At 37.7% G+C, this 19,344-nt stretch overlaps 1 protein-coding gene across 1 annotated transcript; it reads left to right on the top strand.

Moving 5' to 3' along the window:
* The first annotated feature begins 2,072 nt into the window (after window positions 1-2,072).
* LOC107730447 (unconventional myosin-Ib-like) lies at window positions 2,073-17,513 on the top strand. Its single transcript, XM_016541296.1, has 3 exons — window positions 2,073-2,133; window positions 12,040-12,180; window positions 17,394-17,513. The coding sequence occupies exons 1-3, from the start codon at window positions 2,098-2,100 to the stop codon at window positions 17,511-17,513; spliced, it is 297 nt and encodes a 98-aa protein (XP_016396782.1). The 5' UTR covers window positions 2,073-2,097.
* Window positions 17,514-19,344: the final 1,831 nt, after the last annotated feature.

The following is a 19,344-nucleotide window of genomic DNA, read 5'->3' as shown; positions in this document are numbered from 1 at the left end:
AACTCAACCTTGCCAAGACAGAACTGCTTGTGGTTCCATCAAACCCATCACTTCATCATAATTTCACCATCCAGTTAGGCACATCAACCATAACTCCTTCAAAAACAGACAGAAACCTTGGAGTTATGATTGATGATCAGCTGACTTTCTCAGACCACATTGCTAAAACTACCTGGTCCTCCAGATTTGCTTTATTCAACATCAAGAAGTTCAGGCCCCTTCTTTCGGAACATGCTTCACAACTCCTTGTTCAAGCTCCTGTTCTGTCCAGGCTGGACTATTGCAATGCACTCTTGGCAGGTCTTCCAGCCAGGTCTATCAAACCTTTACAATTAATACAGAATGCGGCTGCTGCTCGCATAAAATTCAAGGCATTAATGTTTGCCTACAAAACCACCACTGGCTCTGCACCCCTTTACCTAAATCAATTCATTACTTCAGACTTATGTGCCCTAGAAGCTTGCATTCTGCAAGTGAAAGGCGCATTATTGTGCCATCGCAAAGAGGCACAAAATCACTTTCACGGACTTTTAAATTAAATGTTCCCTCCTGGTGGAATGAAATTCACTACTTCAGACTTATGTGCCTCTAGAAGCTTGCATTCTGCAAGTGAACGGCGCTTTATTGTGCCATCCCAAAGAAGCACAAAATCACTTTCACAGACTTTTACATTAACTGTTCCCTCCTGGTGGAATGACCTGCCCAACTCAATCCGAGCAGCTGAGTCCTTAGCCATCTTTAAGAAACAACTAAAAACACAACTCGTCCATCTTTATTTGAACCTCTAACTCTAGCACTCTCTATTCTAATTCTATTTTATCTATTAGTTTTTTATTTATTTAAAACTTTACCCTTTAAACTTACCCTTTAAGACTTGCACTCTATTTGTTTTCTAACTGCTTGTTTTCTTAAAAAGCCTCTAACACTATATCTTTCTCTATTCTATACTTGTTTTCTTTCTGTTTATTATATAATAATAATAAAAAAGACCTTGCTACATGTACTGGTTAACTGAGACTTGTCATAGCACTTGCATATTATTGCTCTTTTGTTGATTTTGGTTGCTTCCATTGTCCTCATTTGTAAGTCGCTTTGGATAAAAGCATCTGCTAATGTAATGTAATGTAAATGTAAAATATATTTGAACAGATTTGATTTGGCAACTTCCTTTGAATCAAAATGTAAAAAATCTTAAAAAATAATTTACCTTAAACCAGTTATGGAAAAGGGTCTGGTCCTTGGGCGCAATTTATTTATTTATTTTTTTTCCAAATTAAACTCTTGGGGGCTCGAAGTGGCATTGGGTTCCTGCCATGGCCATTACAGAGCCATTGCTTCATGTCTTCAATCTGAAACAAAAACTACTTTTTCAACACATTACACAAACGACATGTAAAAAAAAGGCAACATATAAAAATTTTTTTAAAAAAAGGATATTTAAGAACATAAGTAAACATATATCAGAAGGTACTTGCAGGCAGCTTGTAATAAGAGGCAGCGTAAGAAAGCTAATGTCAAAATTAAAGTGTTTTAGATTACCAAAGTGATTACTCAAAGTGAAAGCCTCCTATAAGCTACATTCTGCTCATAGGTTTCATTGCTTCTTTAAGGGTTCTCTACTCTCTCTTGGTTTAAATGGGGAAAGGATTAAAAAAACCATTAAATACAATGTATTTCCTGAAGATAATGTGGTTCTCAACCTTTTTTGCCCCCCTTTGGCCACGGTAACACTAAAGTGCCCTTTCTTTCTACCGAGGAGTCCAGAACACAACAGTAGCCTACAGCACAAATGGTTTGCTAACAAATCCTGCAGAATCCAAGTTTTTCCGTTGTTGAGAAACAGGAAGAAGAATGTCCACACAACGACTGAACTTATGGTCACTATATACAATTTGCATAATTCCATTTGTTCTATTACCGTATATATTTTTGGAGAAAACATTAACCTAATAATAAACTAGTTGTATCCAAACTTTTAACTTGCAAACAAAGCTCCTGAATCAATGTTGATGCAATTTCATCAAGACGACGCATGATGGCAGTATATATCAATTAGTTTTATACTTATGTTACTGATAGTTGGGGCAGTTCAGTTCAATGGGTTGGAGAAGATGGGCGTTTTTCTGGGATAAGGTGATTATCACAGTGGGACTCCAGTCACCACTCCCCGTGTTCAAGGAGCAGAAGTCTCAGTCAGTCTCTCTGCGTCCCTACACTGCTCACGGGACACACACACACACACACAGACAGACAAACAAAAGCGCTGGGAAGGGGACACGCGAATCACCTCTTCCAGTTTATCTAGAGCGGGACATTTGCCATCAAGAGTGGATTAAAAGGGACATTTTACTCAAGAACTGAGGCAAGTTGCGTTTTCATTCACTGAAAAGTTGATTTTTTCTTTCTGGATGAAATTATTTTGGGTTGCCAATAAGCGGTGAACTTCGATTCGCTGCACATTCATTCATTCATTCATTTTGTGAAATAATCCGAAAGAGACGCCGAGTGTAATTATTTTCATTTTAATCTAAATGGGACCTTCTGAACAATTTTGTTTTCAGTTATTGTTGCACAAAGGATGTGTCTCTCTAAAGTTAAACAAACAAACAGGCTGGAATGCACAAACTCTCTCAGTTGCATTAATGCACAAGAAAACAGGATTGAAGTTTTATTTAGAGTGCAAACCGGCTAAATGAGCTAAAGAAGTAGTCCACCCGAAGAAGTTAATGAAGGAAACATAGACGTGAGCCTCGATTAATAAAACGTTTCATGTTTGGTTCAATCGCTAAGCAACGTGCGCATTAACCGGAGACTTTAATGATAAGATATAAAAAGCGCAACAGTGTTTGCATGGATGGTGAAGATGGCAACACACACACACACACACACACACACACACACGGGGCGGTGAACGTCTAAATGGTCTCAAAGTTAAGTGGCAGAGACAAAGAAGCCTGAAGCCTGCTGAGTTTGAGCTGAATCTAACAAAACCCAGTGTCCTTCCGCCAATTTTTTGCTCATTGTTCCTCACTTGTTAGCGGTAAGTGCTAAGGCAAACATCACTCTTGCTCGTCTGATGTTGGGCTAAAGTATTGTTCAACTCCTAAACCTGTTAAACTTGGACACGTAACTCGTCCCTCTCTGTTTGGGCTACAGACATGAGTGATACATGATACCTCAAATCATTGTTGGAAAAGGTGTCCTGTTACTTTTCTAAGTGATCAGATTTTGTTCAGTTACTCGGGACATGTAGAAACCACAGCAACACCTTGACAACCAATGTTGGGGAAAGTTACTTTTAAAAGTAATGCATTACAATATGTTACTCCATAAAAAAAGTAACTAATTGCATTACTTTTTTTTGGAAAGTAATGCATTACGTTACTTTTGCTTTACAACTGTAAAGGCCCTTTAACACCAAAAGTGAAATTAATAAGCCTCAGCCTGAAGAAAGTGCCAGTGCCTCTGCACCTCACTCACTTCCAATTTCTCTCAACACAAGGACAGGAGAGGTGTCAGTATAAATGGGAAAACAAAGTAACTTGTGTTACTTGTTTAAAAAAGTAACTCAGATATTGTATTGTAATTTTAAAAGTAATGCATTATTTTATAAATTACTTGAAAAATTAATCTGATTACGTAGCTTGTGCTACTTGTAATGCATTACCCCCAGCACTGTTGACAACTACGCAGAATACCCTCGGTTCTGGAGAGCCGTTGTCCTGCAGAGTTTAGCTCCAACTTGTCTCAACACACCTGCATGGAAGTTTCAAGTATACCTCGTAAGACCTTGATTACCTGGTTCAGGTGTGTTTGATTAGGGTTAAAGCTAAACTCTTTGTTTGGTAAGTTTGGTAACCCCTGCCCTAGCAACTGTATAGCAACATGCTAAAATGATGCTAAACATTTTAGAAACTGCATAGCAAAGCCCTGAACACTCAGAACATCATTGTGGCAGTGTGCAACAGGCAGCTGCATTTTCTTCAGAAAATATCATTACCCTGCTTTCTTTATTTTCTCCTCTTGCTAAACATTGAAAATATGTTTCCCGAAATGTTTAAAACCTATGGACTTTAAATGCGTAATAGTTGTGATCATGTTCCCTTTCATCTAACATGATTTTTACTAGGACACTAAAATAACTTTATTGGTTTGATTTATTAATAAGTAGCCTAGTACCGTGGAAGCTTCCTTATTGGAGCAATTGTTAGTGCTATTTTAAAGGGGTGGTTCACTGGTTTTTTCTAAGCTTGATTGTGTTTATGGGGTGCAGTCTAACATGTTAATGCTTCGTTTTTTAAAAAACGCATTATTTTTCACATAATTTACCTTTATTCCACACCGCTCTGTCCCTTCTCTGAGAAACGGGCTGATCTTTTCCTTCTTTTATGAAGCCCCTCCCTCAGAAATAGGCTATGGGCTCTGATTGGTTAGCTAGCCCAGTGTGTTGTGATTGGCTCAACCGTCTCTAGAGCGTGTCTAAACGTCATGTTTAACACTTCTCATAGCTATGAGACTGAAAATACGATATCTCTGTTTGCATTGAACTTTCAGCTTCGTAACTTTTCAGGTATTGTTTATGCTCAAACAGCAACATTACACACTAACTAACGTTAAAAAAGTGAAATCGCAATCAACCACCCCTTTAATGATTGATGGGATAGATAGTCAAATGGAGGGAGCCATTTATTTTTCTTCACATAAAGCACACAAAAAGTAAAAAACATATTCGTTAGTGTAAAATTAAATTGCCTCCTGTCATGTTAGAGACTCATATTGCTGCCTGTGGAACGTACACTCTCAGTGAACCGAGTTTATGGTCTATGGAAACCACTCACGGCCAACAGTCATTGCCAAAAAAACTGCTCATATTGGGTTTGGTGTAATGTATTTAATCAGTGTAACTGGAAACCGTGGGCTTTATGTGCTGGCTGACTGTAGTCTTCTGTAACTTTCTGAATAATTCCCTTAACACTGAGTAGTGAATGTGCAGCAAGTATTTCTCAAAATCAGATTTATCTGTTGTCATAAAACAAGGAGTTCACAAAGTCTCGCTTTCTTTTTTTTTTTCTAGCAGTAAACTTTGCAGAAATTACAAGTACTGTATGTAATGCAATTTCTTTGCACCTTGCTCACCTCTCTTGAAGCTTATGTATTAGTCCACCCACTGAACGCCTACAAGTACAGCGCTCTTCTCTGGAAAGGTGCTTTGCAAACCACAATCAACAGATGTGAGAGGCTGAAGAGAATTGTTGACTTTTTGAGGGGGTTGGGTCTCACAGGCTTCGTAGAGTCACTTTCTCTAAAGCAATGCCCCTTTTTATCAAGGTCTCTGTGTTTAGTTTTACAGATAGGGATGATGAACGTTTGGTTGTTGAGAACTCTTCACAGATAAGAGGTAAAGTCCTTATGCCTACTATTACTTGCCACAGTGCAAATAAAATACATTCATTCATTCATTCATTCATTCATTCATTCATTCATTCATTCATTCATTCATTCATTCATTCATAGCCTGTGTGAACAGTAGAGAAAACATTGCCTTGCATGCACAAAGTTTCTTCTTCTTCTTCATTTATTTTTTTTACATGGGTTGGTGTCATTGGCACTTGAAAAGTAAAGTTCAACCATAACACAATAATATTGTTGAGTGTCCAGCAGCTTCTCATGAATAAGAAGTTAGGATAAGAGCAACAGACTTGAGATGACTCCACTGTCCCAGACAGGCCTCATAGGAGAATATTGGAAGATGTGTGTGTGTGTATGCAAGAGTGTGTTGAATGTATAGCCATCATACTGAGCACCACGATCTGTCTCATTCTATCCTGACATGTCTTTGAAAGCTCTTTAACTTCATAGGCTTATTTTGGACATATATGAGCTTTTATGCTGGCTTAGCAGAAATTCATAGTATATTAGTCGCTAAGGCGAGACACTTGGCGTTATGAATCAGCAATGGTCCTGTCACACAAATTTTAGTTTTATTACTGTTATAATTATTTTAAATGATAAAGATCCCAGCGATGGGATTCAGAGATGCGTTCTAGACTGCCAAGCCTGGCTCCCGTGGGATTGTGGAAAGTCAATCCGAGGGTTTACCCTGGAAACGGTGCAGACTCACATAGCAGTGTTTCAGGTCAGTGAGCAATGAGCATGCTTGCAAGTACTCCCAAATAGCCACAATGGCTTTGCCCCATCGTTTCATTTGGAGCTCGTCTGTAGTTGCCATCACCAGCCATGTGTCTGGCCCTTTATTCAGCGGTCTGTACTCGATTAAACCCTATTATATTGTTAACTTGTTCCACTGGCATCACTAACTGTGAGGTTAACGTTTTAGTTCTGCATTTGCAGATTCTTTGAGCTTGAGTAAGGGCATGGGTTTTGAAACTGAGCTGAATTGTCCTTAAATGTGTGTTATAAAATGTAAATGGAGGGTCTGTTTGATCGGAGTTGTTTTAGTGTACGTCTCTCTGGGTGTTTCAGGAGGAACGTTGAAAAGAGGGACTTTCTGCTCTACCTTGTCTGCGAGTGGAAAATCACACGTGGCTCCCATCCAGGAATTTTAAATGATATATTATTGGCATCGCACTTAGAAATGTAGGGCAGATGCAGAGTTTTGGGTGTGGGCCAGTTTTGAAAGGTGACAGCCGGTCAGTCCAGAGAAATACTAATGCTGATGCTGCACATGGTGGCTTCATTTTTAGGGCAGTCGTGTAACTAAAAATACTACGCGGCTTAATCTGGTGGATTTGTGCAGAGTTGTGAGGAGCTCGGTGCGGTGAATCTGAAATCTGGCTTCAACAATGATGCCTTTATTTGCTAATGCACATCAACTGCATCCAATTATGAGCAGGAAAGCATGTCTGACCTGATGCACTGTATATGGAAACATTGCGTGACCCGCTTGTTTAAAGCAACAATTCCTTTGCAATAGTGAAAATAGGAAGTATTTTGTAGCAGGGTGGGGCAGTATAGCTAAAATATATATATTTATCACAATATTTTTTCATAGTCTTGATGATGTTCAATAGCCTACATATCTTAATGTTTATGTATTTGCTTAAAAAGTAAGGAGAACAATCATTCAAACAAATAGCCATTGTAGTCTAGATCTTTCTTTCTTTCTTTCTTTCTTTCTTTTCTCTTTCTCTCTTTCTTTCTTTCTTTCTTTTTAAATGTAGGCTAATTAAAATAATAAAGACTTGACCTGTTTGGATGCTTACAGTACCTACATGAACACAACAAAGAATAGTTCATTTTTATTCATAAGCACATAATACTTACACTTACAGCATTTTTGAAATGTAACATTGAAAAATCACTGAATCGGAGTTTTGAACTGACTTATTAAAACAGCCAGTTTGAACTGATTCACAGAAATGAATCAAACTTAAACACATTAACAGGTTTTTGCTAATGAAATTTAAATCAGACAAGCTAGATCGTAAAAATAGACTACGTTAAAATGAATATAGTCCTAATCAGGAGGAGTATATGCTCATAGCAGAAATAGCATGGCAAATAGTTATATTTAGTAATTTTGCAAGGAAATTTAGAAGCTGAAATCTGAGCAACACTTTTTTTTTTGCTTCCATCCTGAATCCAGTCTGTTTTACAGGTGTGATTTATGTCTTTTTTTTATCAATTGTGCATATTCAAAATTATTATAAACATGGTCAAATATCCGTTTTAACCAAAATCCTTGCTTTTTGGATTAAATACCATGCTTTGTCTCAAACTTAAAATAGCTTTTCAATAGTTTTTCAAAATGTGGCGATGCTTAAAAAAATCCACATGATGTTCTGTCCTTATCAGGAAAAAATAATCCTTCCTCTCTTGATCTGTAGATTGATACTAAAGGATTTAAGATATTATGGTCTACGTGCTCCAGTGCTGTTTCAGATGTAGTTATGTCAGTGGGGGAATCTGGGCTACTAGGCTACCAGCACACATTCATATGCAGTTATAGTTGCTGAGGATCACACTGAGCTTTTGGAAATTCTAATAGAACACCAGTTTCCAAGTTTCCACTTTTGCTGGGATTCACATTCTGGTGTTTTTTTTCCCCCCTGACTGTAGTTTTTCCTGCTAGAAAATGTGTTATTGAAATAAATGTTATGTTCAGAGACATACAACCACACCACTTGCAGATTTAATACCACATATTTGGTGGTGCCTGTTTATTACCTGGTTTCCTCCTGGCCTGTATTCTGGTCTTCCTGTATAAAGTCCACAATATAAACTGTCCATTTGTGCCATGTGGCAAGCGTGCAACATAAAACATCTAGATCTCCCTTAACAACTGTTCAGCAAACATCACATGCAGAACACCATGCCAAAAAAAATAAAATAACATAAAAAAATTAAGCTTTTCTTGAAAAAAGTCTGTCTATGTGAAACCAAATCTTTACCCGTAAATCTGGTAATCATGAATTAAAGAAAACACAAACCTGATCAGATAGTTAAAACACTTCGGAATGTTTATTGGCTAATCATTTGTCCTTCAAGAGCAGCCTGGTATTCAGTGAGACTAGTAGATTTTGCCAGGAGTTGCTATGCAGCGGGGGAGTGAGCCCTGGAATTATTCTCTTTACTCTGGAACCGCTGGATGCATCCAGGCTTTCTTCATGTCTTGTCTGACCTTTAGTCCGTGGTCTTCCCCTCTGTCCTGTTTCACAGGTAACTGATCATATCCCCGGCTGCCAGGTTACAGCTGTTGCCAAGACACAAATTGAGCTAGACATAGAGATGAGTGGTTTTCCCCCACTATTACTCGAAAGCAAAGATAATGCAAAACAGAAAAAGTTTATAAAGAACTTCATTGTTCTGTCCTTAGCAATTGGCTTGGGATAACTGTGATTTATTAGCAGGCAGGATCATAGAGGTAATGTAGAGGCTCTTTGATAATGTATGTAAGTGTTTAGAGTGCAGAAATTAATCACAAATGTGGTAGCAAAGTATGATCTGTTGTATATACAAACCTCACAATTTCAGTCCAATTTTTCAGCTGTTTAATTTTAACAGTAACCCACATGTACTGTATTTTGTTTTACAAAAATAAAAGGAATTGTTAAATTTGCATTTGATTGCATTTTACAATATTCATTAAATTGTTAGCATTTTATGCCTTCATTTGATTCCCATCATTTTTGATAGCAAATTTGTATGAAGTTATAAAGAAAAGTTAAAATGGATAAAATAAAATAAAAAAATGATTTTATAGAGCCCTAAATATTTTGATGACATTTCCTAAAAGTCTATTCTTGGTGTAAAGTATTTAGTTAGGGTTATGTAGTTTACAGATATGTCAGATATATCTGTCTCTGAGGTGAGTGATATATATATATATATGGTGTAGGTAATGTAAATGTGTGTTTAAAAAAAAACAAACAAAAAAACTCCTGACCATGAATAAAACACTCCAAGAAAGAAAGACATGCATTATGATTTTTGTAATCAATAATTTAATAATAATAATTTATGCATTTAGCAGACGATTTTATCCAAAGCGACTTACAGTGCATTCAGGCTATACATTTTTTACCAGTATGTAATTAATAAACTTAATTGTTTAGATTCTGAATATTTCATTTATTCATTATTTTTGGACTCCACACTATTTTATAGTTAACTGACTTTATAATACTGCCCCTTAAAACAAAAACTAAAGACCCAATGGAATGACAAGTACAGTTTTAATTTCTGTGTATATCTATTTCCTGTTGAAACAGGAAGTATAGGCGCCATGTATCAAAGTGCTTATCCCTTTTTAAATGGTTAGTATTTCAGCTATGAGACATATTTTGATACTTTATATTGGTAGTTGCTGGCAACTGGTAATAGGGGAGGGACATTCTCAATCTGGAGAGGGTATTTATTCGGACATAAATTTGTATATCCTTTTTGTGCAAGATGACGACTCCATATTTTTGGTCTGTTGTACGTTTTAAATATGTATATCTGCTAAATAAAGGTTTTCAGTGTTTAGGAGTACACTAGTGGATAAAAAGCCACAAATGTCCCATTTCAATTTATTGTGCTCTTTAATTTCTGACATCAAGGCTGCAAAGTCTTAGAGTTGATGACTAACCCTGCCCTAAATTGTAGGTAAGAAAGATTAGGCTTATCGAACTGCACAGCAGCAATCTGAGGCAATTGTAGGAGACTTGAGGCAGACACACATCCTGGCAACCTTATCAGCCCAATCTGCCGTTAGCTTTCACCACTTAATCCTTCATTTACTTTCAACTTTTTTTTTTTTAGTTATGCCTTGCATGATGCACGCAAATGACGCTTTTGCTATCAACAAACCACATTGTGTTATACTGTCTGCCCTTATTTAAGACTTGTTTCTTTGCCCATGTTTGTATTTTGACTACAACTGGTGATGCTGGGTGCTTTGTTTCTTTACTCCGAGTGAAAACATGGGCTGTTATTGGAGGAGCTTTTTGTTGAGCACTACACTTTGCCCCATTGCCTGTTTGTTTGAACAGTGTATAGGGGGTTTAGGGGCTCAGTAGAGCCTCATATGAAGGCCACGAATGCAATTGGTACCTGGATTAGTGACCAGAGAAGGGAAAAATCGCCGCCCCTAGCAGTTTCACTGTTTAGCTGTTAACTCTGAAATCACAATTCAGTGATGGGTTTGCTTGAAGTAAACATTTACATAGTTTATTTCTGCTGTCCACTTTGTTTAGTGAGAAAGTAGCTATATTTTGATGCCTCCACTCCATAAACGTCTTGGGAGTATCTATGGGTCATCAGCTGGGACAAGGGTCTTTCGTTACATAATTCCCAGTGGAATATCTTGTGTCCGTAGTGTCCTGAACAGAACTGAACATGCCAGTTCAGTCAAGTGCTGCTTTGCAAATACTTTAGAATTTATTTGCATTATTTTAGGTTAGAAGTGTAAGAAGCTGATGATAAGGTTTCATATGAACAGACATCAGCATTAATGCACTGTAGAAGGACAGTGCACAGAATTCTGGGATAGATGGGTCAATGACAAAGAAGGGAGTATAAAAAATAGTGGAGAAAGTCTTTAAAAACTCCATTGAAAAAGCATGTGCCAAATTCTTAGAAACGTCATGCTTTAATTAATGTTGGTTTTGCACGTGTGTGTGTGTGTGTGTTTTTAATGTGGTGCAACCAACAATAAGCTTGTGACATGAGCAATAAGGTTTGCAATTATAGATGGGTCAATGACAAAGAAGGGAGTATAAAAAATAGTGGAGAAAGTCTTTAAAAACTCCATTGAAAAAGCATGTGCCAAATTCTTAGAAACGTCATGCTTTAATTAATGTTGGTTTTGCACGTGTGTGTGTGTGTGTGTGTGTGTGTGTGTTTTTAATGTGGTGCAACCAACAATAAGCTTGTGACATGAGCAATAAGGTTTGCAATTTGACAAAGTTTTTTTTTTTTTCTTTCCCAAATAACATCAGATCGGCTTTATGGTTTGCTTTTGGAAATAGGTAACAATAAAATTCATAAAGTCCTTATTTTAGAATAATTCATTTAGTGTTTGTTAATATTTTAAATTTTTATTTGTATGTTTTCTGTTTTTATTTAAATTTCATTTAAAGTTTTAGTTATTTCATTTTTGTGTGTAATTGTAGTATTTTTGTGTTTTTTTTATTATTAGTTTTTTTATATATCGTTTTTAAATTTGAGTTATTTTGGGACTTCAACTTAAAATAACAAAAATGAGAAATGTTTATTTATTTGTTTATTAATTTTTTTACTTTATTTCATGGCATGATTTATTTATTTACTTATTTATTTATTGTTTTAGTTAACGTTAATAATCCTGCTCCACAGAAATATCAAAATTAATTGAAATTCAGAAATTGAAAACATGTTAATCATCGAAGAGTTGTATTCAAACCATTGTCAGTATGAATTAGCTACATTTTTAATGTATTTTGTATGAAATAATAAAAACACAGACACACACATTAACCCCACTGACCTAGATACATGTCTAAGTCAAGGCCTACAGAACTCTTGATCTGATATGTAATTGTCTTGCTTTCTCTATAGGGGGTGTTGTCCAAAATGGAGGTGAAGACATCACTTCTCGACAATATGATAGGGGTGGGCGATATGGTCCTCATTGAGCCCCTGTCCGAAGACACCTTCATTGAGAATCTAAAGAAGCGATTCGATCACAACGAGATCTATGTAAGTAATGCTTAAACTAATGTTGAGAACATCATGCAACAATTGCTGTTTCCTTTTCTTGGTCGTCCTCTCATTTTAGACTTTCACTACTCCAGACAGTCACATCACATCAAGAATGTCTAAGTTTACTCTGAGTGTGTTCCCACTTCACAGACAAATAGGAGTGTAGAGATGAACACAGTGTAAATCATAGCCCTCTCATTGTTCTGTCCCTGCTCTCATGTCTTTCCCATTCATTTGGGCTCAGTTTTGAAAGCTGTTGCATACCAAACACCAAACCAGCATACAAAATTGGTTCATTTGATTTGTAAATAGTTGTTTAATGAATCAGAATATGCAAAAGTGAACAGATATCTAGGAGAATTTAGGATTTTCTACCTTTCTTCGGGTACAAACAAGCACTGTGGCTCTGTTGTGTTATTAAAACATTGTTCTCTTTGTCTGACACAGCAAAATTGCCTTAATCCAATTGGCTGTCTTTTGTTTGACCAATAGCAGATAGGGAGAGTGGTCAGGAAACCTGTTTGAAAACAGTTATATTTGCAAAACTATTTGGTGACATTACCACTGCAGAAATCACTTAAGATGGTCATATAAAGCAGTACAGTAAAGTTATGCAAGGAAATGCAGTCATCCAGAATTTCTAGTGAGGGTAAAAGCTTTCACCACTGTGCTTCATACATTGCTACACTATTGACAATATGACTTTTTTGCTAGTGACATTTTGCTAATAGATAGACTGCACCTTTAGTGCTCAAAAATGCTTCATTTTCATTAATCAAATTTTTTTTTTCCTGCTGAAATTGGAAGAAAGCTCTAGCATGTTCAGATTTACATACTGTATGTGTGGACCTATAAATTGATTGAAAAACAAATGAATTGCTGCATTAGTTGCCATGCTTAATGAGAATTTACATTCAGTATCAGGAAATATTAAGGTTTAATGACCCCTTCAAATGGCTGATTTACATTTTGTGTGGCACCATAAAAATGGACCCTTAAAGATGTTTATTTATATTTTGCAGAGCTGTAATCTGACCAGTTATTAAAGACTAAAATCATGTAGTTGGTCACAAACAGGTTGTGTGTTTACTCTGTAATTAAGAGTGTAACTACCCACATCCCTCAATGTCCAGTAGCTGCAAGTTTGTAATGCAACCTCTAGCCTTGTATGTAATGCAAATCCCCAAATTACACAGGAGAGTGCTGACAAGAGCAAAATTATGTAGACCACAGTATATTTATATGTTCTTTGCACTTTGTGCAAACTGGTCAATTAATGTTCTTGTTAGTAAGTTATAGTCACAGCAACCATAAATTAAAAGTCTGTCATTATTTACAGGTGCATCTCAATAAATTACAACGTCGTGGAAAAGTTCATTTATTTTAGTAATTCAACTCTTAAATGTGAGCCAAAATCATCACAATTAAAAGAACCAAAGACTTAAACTACTTCAGTCTGTGTGCATTGAATTTACTTAATACACGAGTTTCACAATTTGAGTTGAATTACTGAAATAAATGAACTTTTCCATGACATTCTAATTTATTGAGATGCACCTGTACTCACTCATATGTTTTCTGCCAAAGTAGACCTCTCCTTTTGTGTTCAATAAACAAAATAAGTTTGAAATGATATGAAGGTGGAAAAATACTTCTGAATTATCCGTTTAAACTTATATTTTAAAAGGGCTTAATGGAGAATATTCTAGGAACGTCTCCACCCGCAGTATCATCTATTTAAATGCCAAGAAGCTTGCATCACAGTCCATCTTATTTCTTACATTTCACCAACTTTACAATGAATGTCACAGATAATTATCTGCCTTATCTAATCAATGCCCTGTCAAAAACAGTTATGATGGGTTCCATTTTCAAATACAGCAGGCAATAAGAGCTGTAGAATTATTAAACAAATGTCCTTGTATTTATCTTTAAACTTTGCTCAGTGTTATTGGCTTCAAGAAAGAACAAATGTGTTTATGAGTGTGTGTGTGTGTGTGTGTATATGCACATTTAGTAGTAAGGAACAGATGTGATTGTGTGTGCTCACTCTTTTAGTGATGCTCTTTATTGATCCACAGTTGCTCGTTCTTCCAAAATGTATGTCCACCAGGTCTCATTTAGATGCATTTAAGGGCCAATTGAATTATTTACACAGGCCTAGTCCTGCTCTAATGCACCCATAGCCGTCACGTCTCTCTTGTGCCCCACATGTCACCATTGTGAACAGTATTTAAATCCATCTGGGATTGGGAGGATTCTGATATATTCCTAATAGAATGAAGAAATACCAATTCTGTTCTGTTTGTGTGAAAGAAGAATTAAGCCACTGGTTCAAAAAGCTTTAAAGATAAATTAATTTGTTGCAAATGTGTGCAAACTCCAAACATTTGACTGGTAGCATATGTCTTGGGTGACTTCTGCGCTTTTACTGATATAGGCCTATATTTCTTTTTTCTGTCATTTTCACTTCATCTGTTCATTTACATTTGTTCTCTACATCTAAGGGATTCATTATGCCTCCTGTGAACACTTGACAATAGGTTGTGGGCTGTGTTGCCATGGGAGAGGCCTGATCCTCCGGCTGCAAGCCTTATGCAACACTCTCTGTAATGAAAGGTAGAAGACGGCTGCAAGAATTAATCATTGTTCTGAGGTCCCAGAGACATTGAGATAGATTTGCTTTTAACATCATGGGTTAGAAATTGGTGGCAGCAAGAATGAAAGAAAGATTTGAAAAGCAAGAGAAGCTTGGAATAAATTAGCCAGGATGTTTGTTTGAGTCATCTGAAATAGACTACTTTAGACACCGTTGCCCTCGCTGGCCACTTTTGACCACCCTGTGTTGTTGATGCTTTCTGGGATTCCGAACATTTTTGTTTGTGTTCTCTTGTTCGGTTGCTTGCGGGCCCCCCGCCTGTCTGAACAATACCCAGGAATTCCCATCTGGATCATGCAGACGGAGGCATATTGTAGCACTGCTGCCGCCACTGTTCCTACAACAGAATGAAGCAGAGAATGTGCTTGATGTCTGTGCCTCACAGCAGGGGAGTATGAATACAGTGCAGTGTCCTTTAGGGATGTCACGATAACTGTACAAGTGAAATTTCACATTTGCCATAATTTTCATGGTAGGAACACACCATTATTTTCATTATGACTGGCTTGATGATGCATATACAGTCTGCGGTGACAACACTTGGGTACCACAATTAGTTTGTATGCTCAGTATCACCAATACTGTAGACTAGAGGTGCCCAATCCTGGTCCTGGAGAACCCCCAACACAGCTCGTTTTTGATGTTTCTCTTATCTGACACGCATCTGAGGTCTTGGAGTCTTTATTAATAAGCTGATGAGTTGAATCAGGTGTGTGTGGGTGTTTAGGAAGACATCTAAAATGTGCAGTTTTGGGTTTCGCAAGGACCAGGATTGGGAACCACTGCTGTAGACTGAATATACATTGGAGATCAAAATTAGAGAACTACCTACAATTTCTTAAATTTCAAGGTCATTGTTTAGTCCTATTTGAAGTTATCAAAGTATAAGGGCAGTTTTTAAGCATATTTCATACATTAATTGTATTCTGAAGCACAGTATAAAAAACCTAAATGAGATATTTGAAAAAGAACTTATTGGTCTTAATCTGGCACCTGGGGATAATTTTCTTAATTATATGACAAAACCTATTTAAATGGCAACATTCCTCTAATTTTCACTGAGATTGCAAGATGGTGGGTGACTGAAACCCTTTAACAGGAGGTGGCCCAGATAAAGGCCAAAATGATGACCCTTTCAGCCATTGCAAGAGAAGCTGGCCATTCCAAATCTGTGATTTCTAGAATATTGCAGTTTTACAATGACACTAATTCATTCAAGTCCCCCCAAAAGGCTGGTCATCCACGTAAGACAATTGCACGAGAAGACCGGATAATGAGGAGACTCTTAATGGGGAATTGGTTCAACACTGCAGATGGAATTGCTTGCCAGTTCAGCGCTGAACAGGGTCTGTCTCGGCACGTTTAAGAGAAGTCGGACTGAAAGTGCACTCTGCAGTGACACAACCTCTCATCAGCAAAAAGAATCAAAAGGCTAGGCTCACCTTTGCTGAGGAGCAGGTTGTGTGGAGAGAGGAGATCTGGTCCAAAGTTCACTTTAGTGATGAAAGCAAGTTTAATTTATTTGGGTCAGATGGAAAACATTGTTCGGCGTCAAACTTGGGAAAGACTGAAGCCCAAGTGTGTATAGAAGTCGGTGAAAGGTAGAGGAGGAAGTACCATGGTTTGGGGGGTGTTTTCTACAGCAGAATTTGGGGCACTTATACAGCTAAATGGCAGAGACGTGAATGCAAATGTTTATCAGATCCCTCTTAAGTAACATGCAGTTCCTTCCCTGCAAGCATCTCCCAATAAGCCTGCAATTTTCATGCAAGACAATGCCCTTGTCACACTGCAAAACAGGTAAAGCAGTTCCTTGAGGCTGAAAACATTGAAATAATGAAATGGCGGGCCAAAGTCCTGATCTAAACCCAACTGAAAATCTCTATGAAGGCGAGTGGACCAAGATCACACCAGACTGAGAGACTAGTGATTAGGGTTGCAAAGGGGTGGAAAATTTCCGGTAAATTTCCGGAAACTTTCCAAAAATCCTTGGAATATTAAAAAAAAATCCTGGAACATTACCAAAATTTCTGGAATATTTCCGAAATTTACTGGAAATTTTTCACCTTTTTGCAACCCTACTAGTGATGTCCTGTGGCTGCAGATGTGTGAAGTCATTTAAAGCTAGGGCCTCTACACGTCCTACTAATGTTTGGCAGCTGTAACCCTCCAGAATTTTAGTTGTAATCTTCTGTCGTGCTACAGTGGTTACTGTTCTCTAATTTTGATCACTGTTTTCCACAAAATAAAGGTTTTTGTTGAAATGCTTTGGTTATTTTGTCAAACATGTTAGTAGAACGGCGGTATACCAACAGCTAATATTCCTTCAAATTTTGATCGATGAAGATTAATAATATTTCAGAAAAAAATCAAGTATTTATAGATTGTTCTCTAAATTTTATTTCCATCGCATGACTGGTTATGTCGTCTCTTCTTATCTCACGTGTTTTCACAAATCTGTTCTTAGGTTTTGTTTTTATTTATTTATGTATTTATTTTGTTGTTGTTTGTTTGATCGGTGGTTTATTGCATCTTTCACTCTCCTCCACAGACATACATTGGCAGTGTGGTGATCTCCATGAACCCCTACAAGTCCCTGCCCATCTACACCGCAGAAAAGGTGGAGGAGTATCGCAACAGGAACTTCTATGAGCTCAGTCCACACATGTGAGTTTAAAAAGCTTGTTTGAAAGCACTATACAACAAAGTCACTGTCTAGTTTATTCCTAGGCTTCCTGGTCGGCAGAGCACAAACTTAAAGAAATTGTTGCACACATGCATGCAAAGCGTTGGAACAGCCCTGCAGCTTTTTTAATCAATAATAATGTGAAGGTCCCCCAGTGGTGTCATGTTTGCAAAGGTGAATTTGCAGAGTAGGTGTGCATAAACACGGTGTGTTCTATCCACTGGACCCCTGACACGTGATGTCCAGCCCTTTTGGGGGAGGGGCGGCTCACTGTCCTGTCCTGCTCCAGCTAATGACCATCTGTCTCTTTAGAGAGCTGCCAGCCGCCTGACCAGACTGCCAAATGTGGGTTCATAGTTTGTTCTCCTCATGTTTCTAAATTGATCTCTCCTTTGCTTCTGGGCCTATCCTGTTCATTTGATCTGCTTTAAGTGAATATTTGCTCTGGTATGCAGTTCTCCTTCAGTCTTGGACCCTTCCATATTCATATGTTTTAGCCTAAGCACTGTTACAGTGGTGTCAGGGTCGATGCTCCTCTGATCTGAAGCCAGGCTCTGAGCTCATTCCAGGGCAGCTGCTTTTCTTGTCATGCATGGGAAGCAGACCTCTTAGATGGCTCTGGGTGTACTGGCCTCTGGGGCTCGTACATTTCGGCGTCCTGGGACAATGGGCCGTAACTGGTCCTGTTAACAGCACAAAATGTTGAATAGTATTTATGATCATCACCTCATCACCTCAGTAAGCACAGCAGTCAGCAGCAAAATGGCCCAGAGCGTCTGTGCTCAAACTGCTTTCACGCTTTTGGGTAAGTTTTAATCAAGTCTGTGCTTGTTTTATCATTTTCAGAAATATTGTAAGAGCCTAGTCTCATATAACCAGACTTGTGGCTTAAAGGTGTATAAAGGTAATATTTGAAGAAAGCTATGTGTTAGCGTTCTCATTGATCTCAATTACAGTCACTCACCTGATGCAGGATGTCCAATGCAATTTGAAATCAGCCTTCTTTCCTCATGAGTGCTCAATTTTGCATTTAGATGGAAAACTGAAGATTACCCTTTTGCAACAACGCTTGGAATGCAATGCGTCCTTGGTTGCATCATAAATTTCATCAAGGGGTGTCCAATCCTGCTCCTGGTGGGCAACCGTCCTGCACAGTTTTACTCTAATCCTAATAGAATATACCAGATGCAACTAATCGCAGTCTTCTGGAATACTAGGCTGTGTATGAAATCACCCCCTATACATTTATAGTTTCGCAGCACCTCTGGTGGACTCAAGGTGTGAATTTGCTCACTGGTTTTCATTTGGTGCACAATATTAGTAGAGTAATGTAGGGAATAGTAAATGATAGTAAAGGGGCCATTTGAGATGCAGCTCTAGAAACTTATAGGCAAGTATGTTGGCAAGTTGGAGCTAAATTTAATAGGACATTGGGCCTCCTAAAGCAGGACTAGACACCCTTGCATATTGTATGTTTACTGTAGGCATAAGACTTATTCTCATCTTTAATGAGAAGCTTGGATTAAGGTCTCTTTTAATTAGGTCCTCCTTAAAGACTGTGAGGTTCTTCTTTAAGTGAGGTCTTTGTAAAAGATTCCATAATTTGATCTTAATCTCCAAGTCAGGCCATCTGTTTAGGCTTTTGTGTGGTAGATCTTTTGTAAAATGAGACTATGACAGGGTTTGGAAGTTGTCCTTTCCTGATCATCTTTTCCTATCCATGGCGAGGTCACGCAACCCTTATCGATTTTAACAGATGCTCGTCAACTTTGGGGTTTATAATGGCAGTTTTGAGTGTGCCTGCTCTACATTGAGA

The sequence above is a fragment of the Sinocyclocheilus rhinocerous genome, unplaced genomic scaffold, assembly GCF_001515625.1.
Source record: "Sinocyclocheilus rhinocerous isolate Xijiao unplaced genomic scaffold, SAMN03320098_v1.1 scaffold4178, whole genome shotgun sequence".
In the NCBI taxonomy this organism is placed as follows: domain Eukaryota; kingdom Metazoa; phylum Chordata; class Actinopteri; order Cypriniformes; family Cyprinidae; genus Sinocyclocheilus; species Sinocyclocheilus rhinocerous.
Note: the sequence above shows the minus strand (reverse complement) of the source record. Positions and strands in the feature narration are given on the sequence as shown.

Excerpts from the sequence above, each read along its gene's own strand:
- LOC107730447 (XM_016541296.1), top strand. The coding sequence starts at position 2,098 with ATGGGTTGGAGAAGATGGGCGTTTTTCTGGGATAAG. Across the intron at positions 2,134-12,039 it reads GGGCGTTTTTCTGGGATAAG|GGGGTGTTGTCCAAAATGGA; the intron begins GTGATTATCACA and ends CTTTCTCTATAG. Across the intron at positions 12,181-17,393 it reads TCGATCACAACGAGATCTAT|ACATACATTGGCAGTGTGGT; the intron begins GTAAGTAATGCT and ends TCTCCTCCACAG.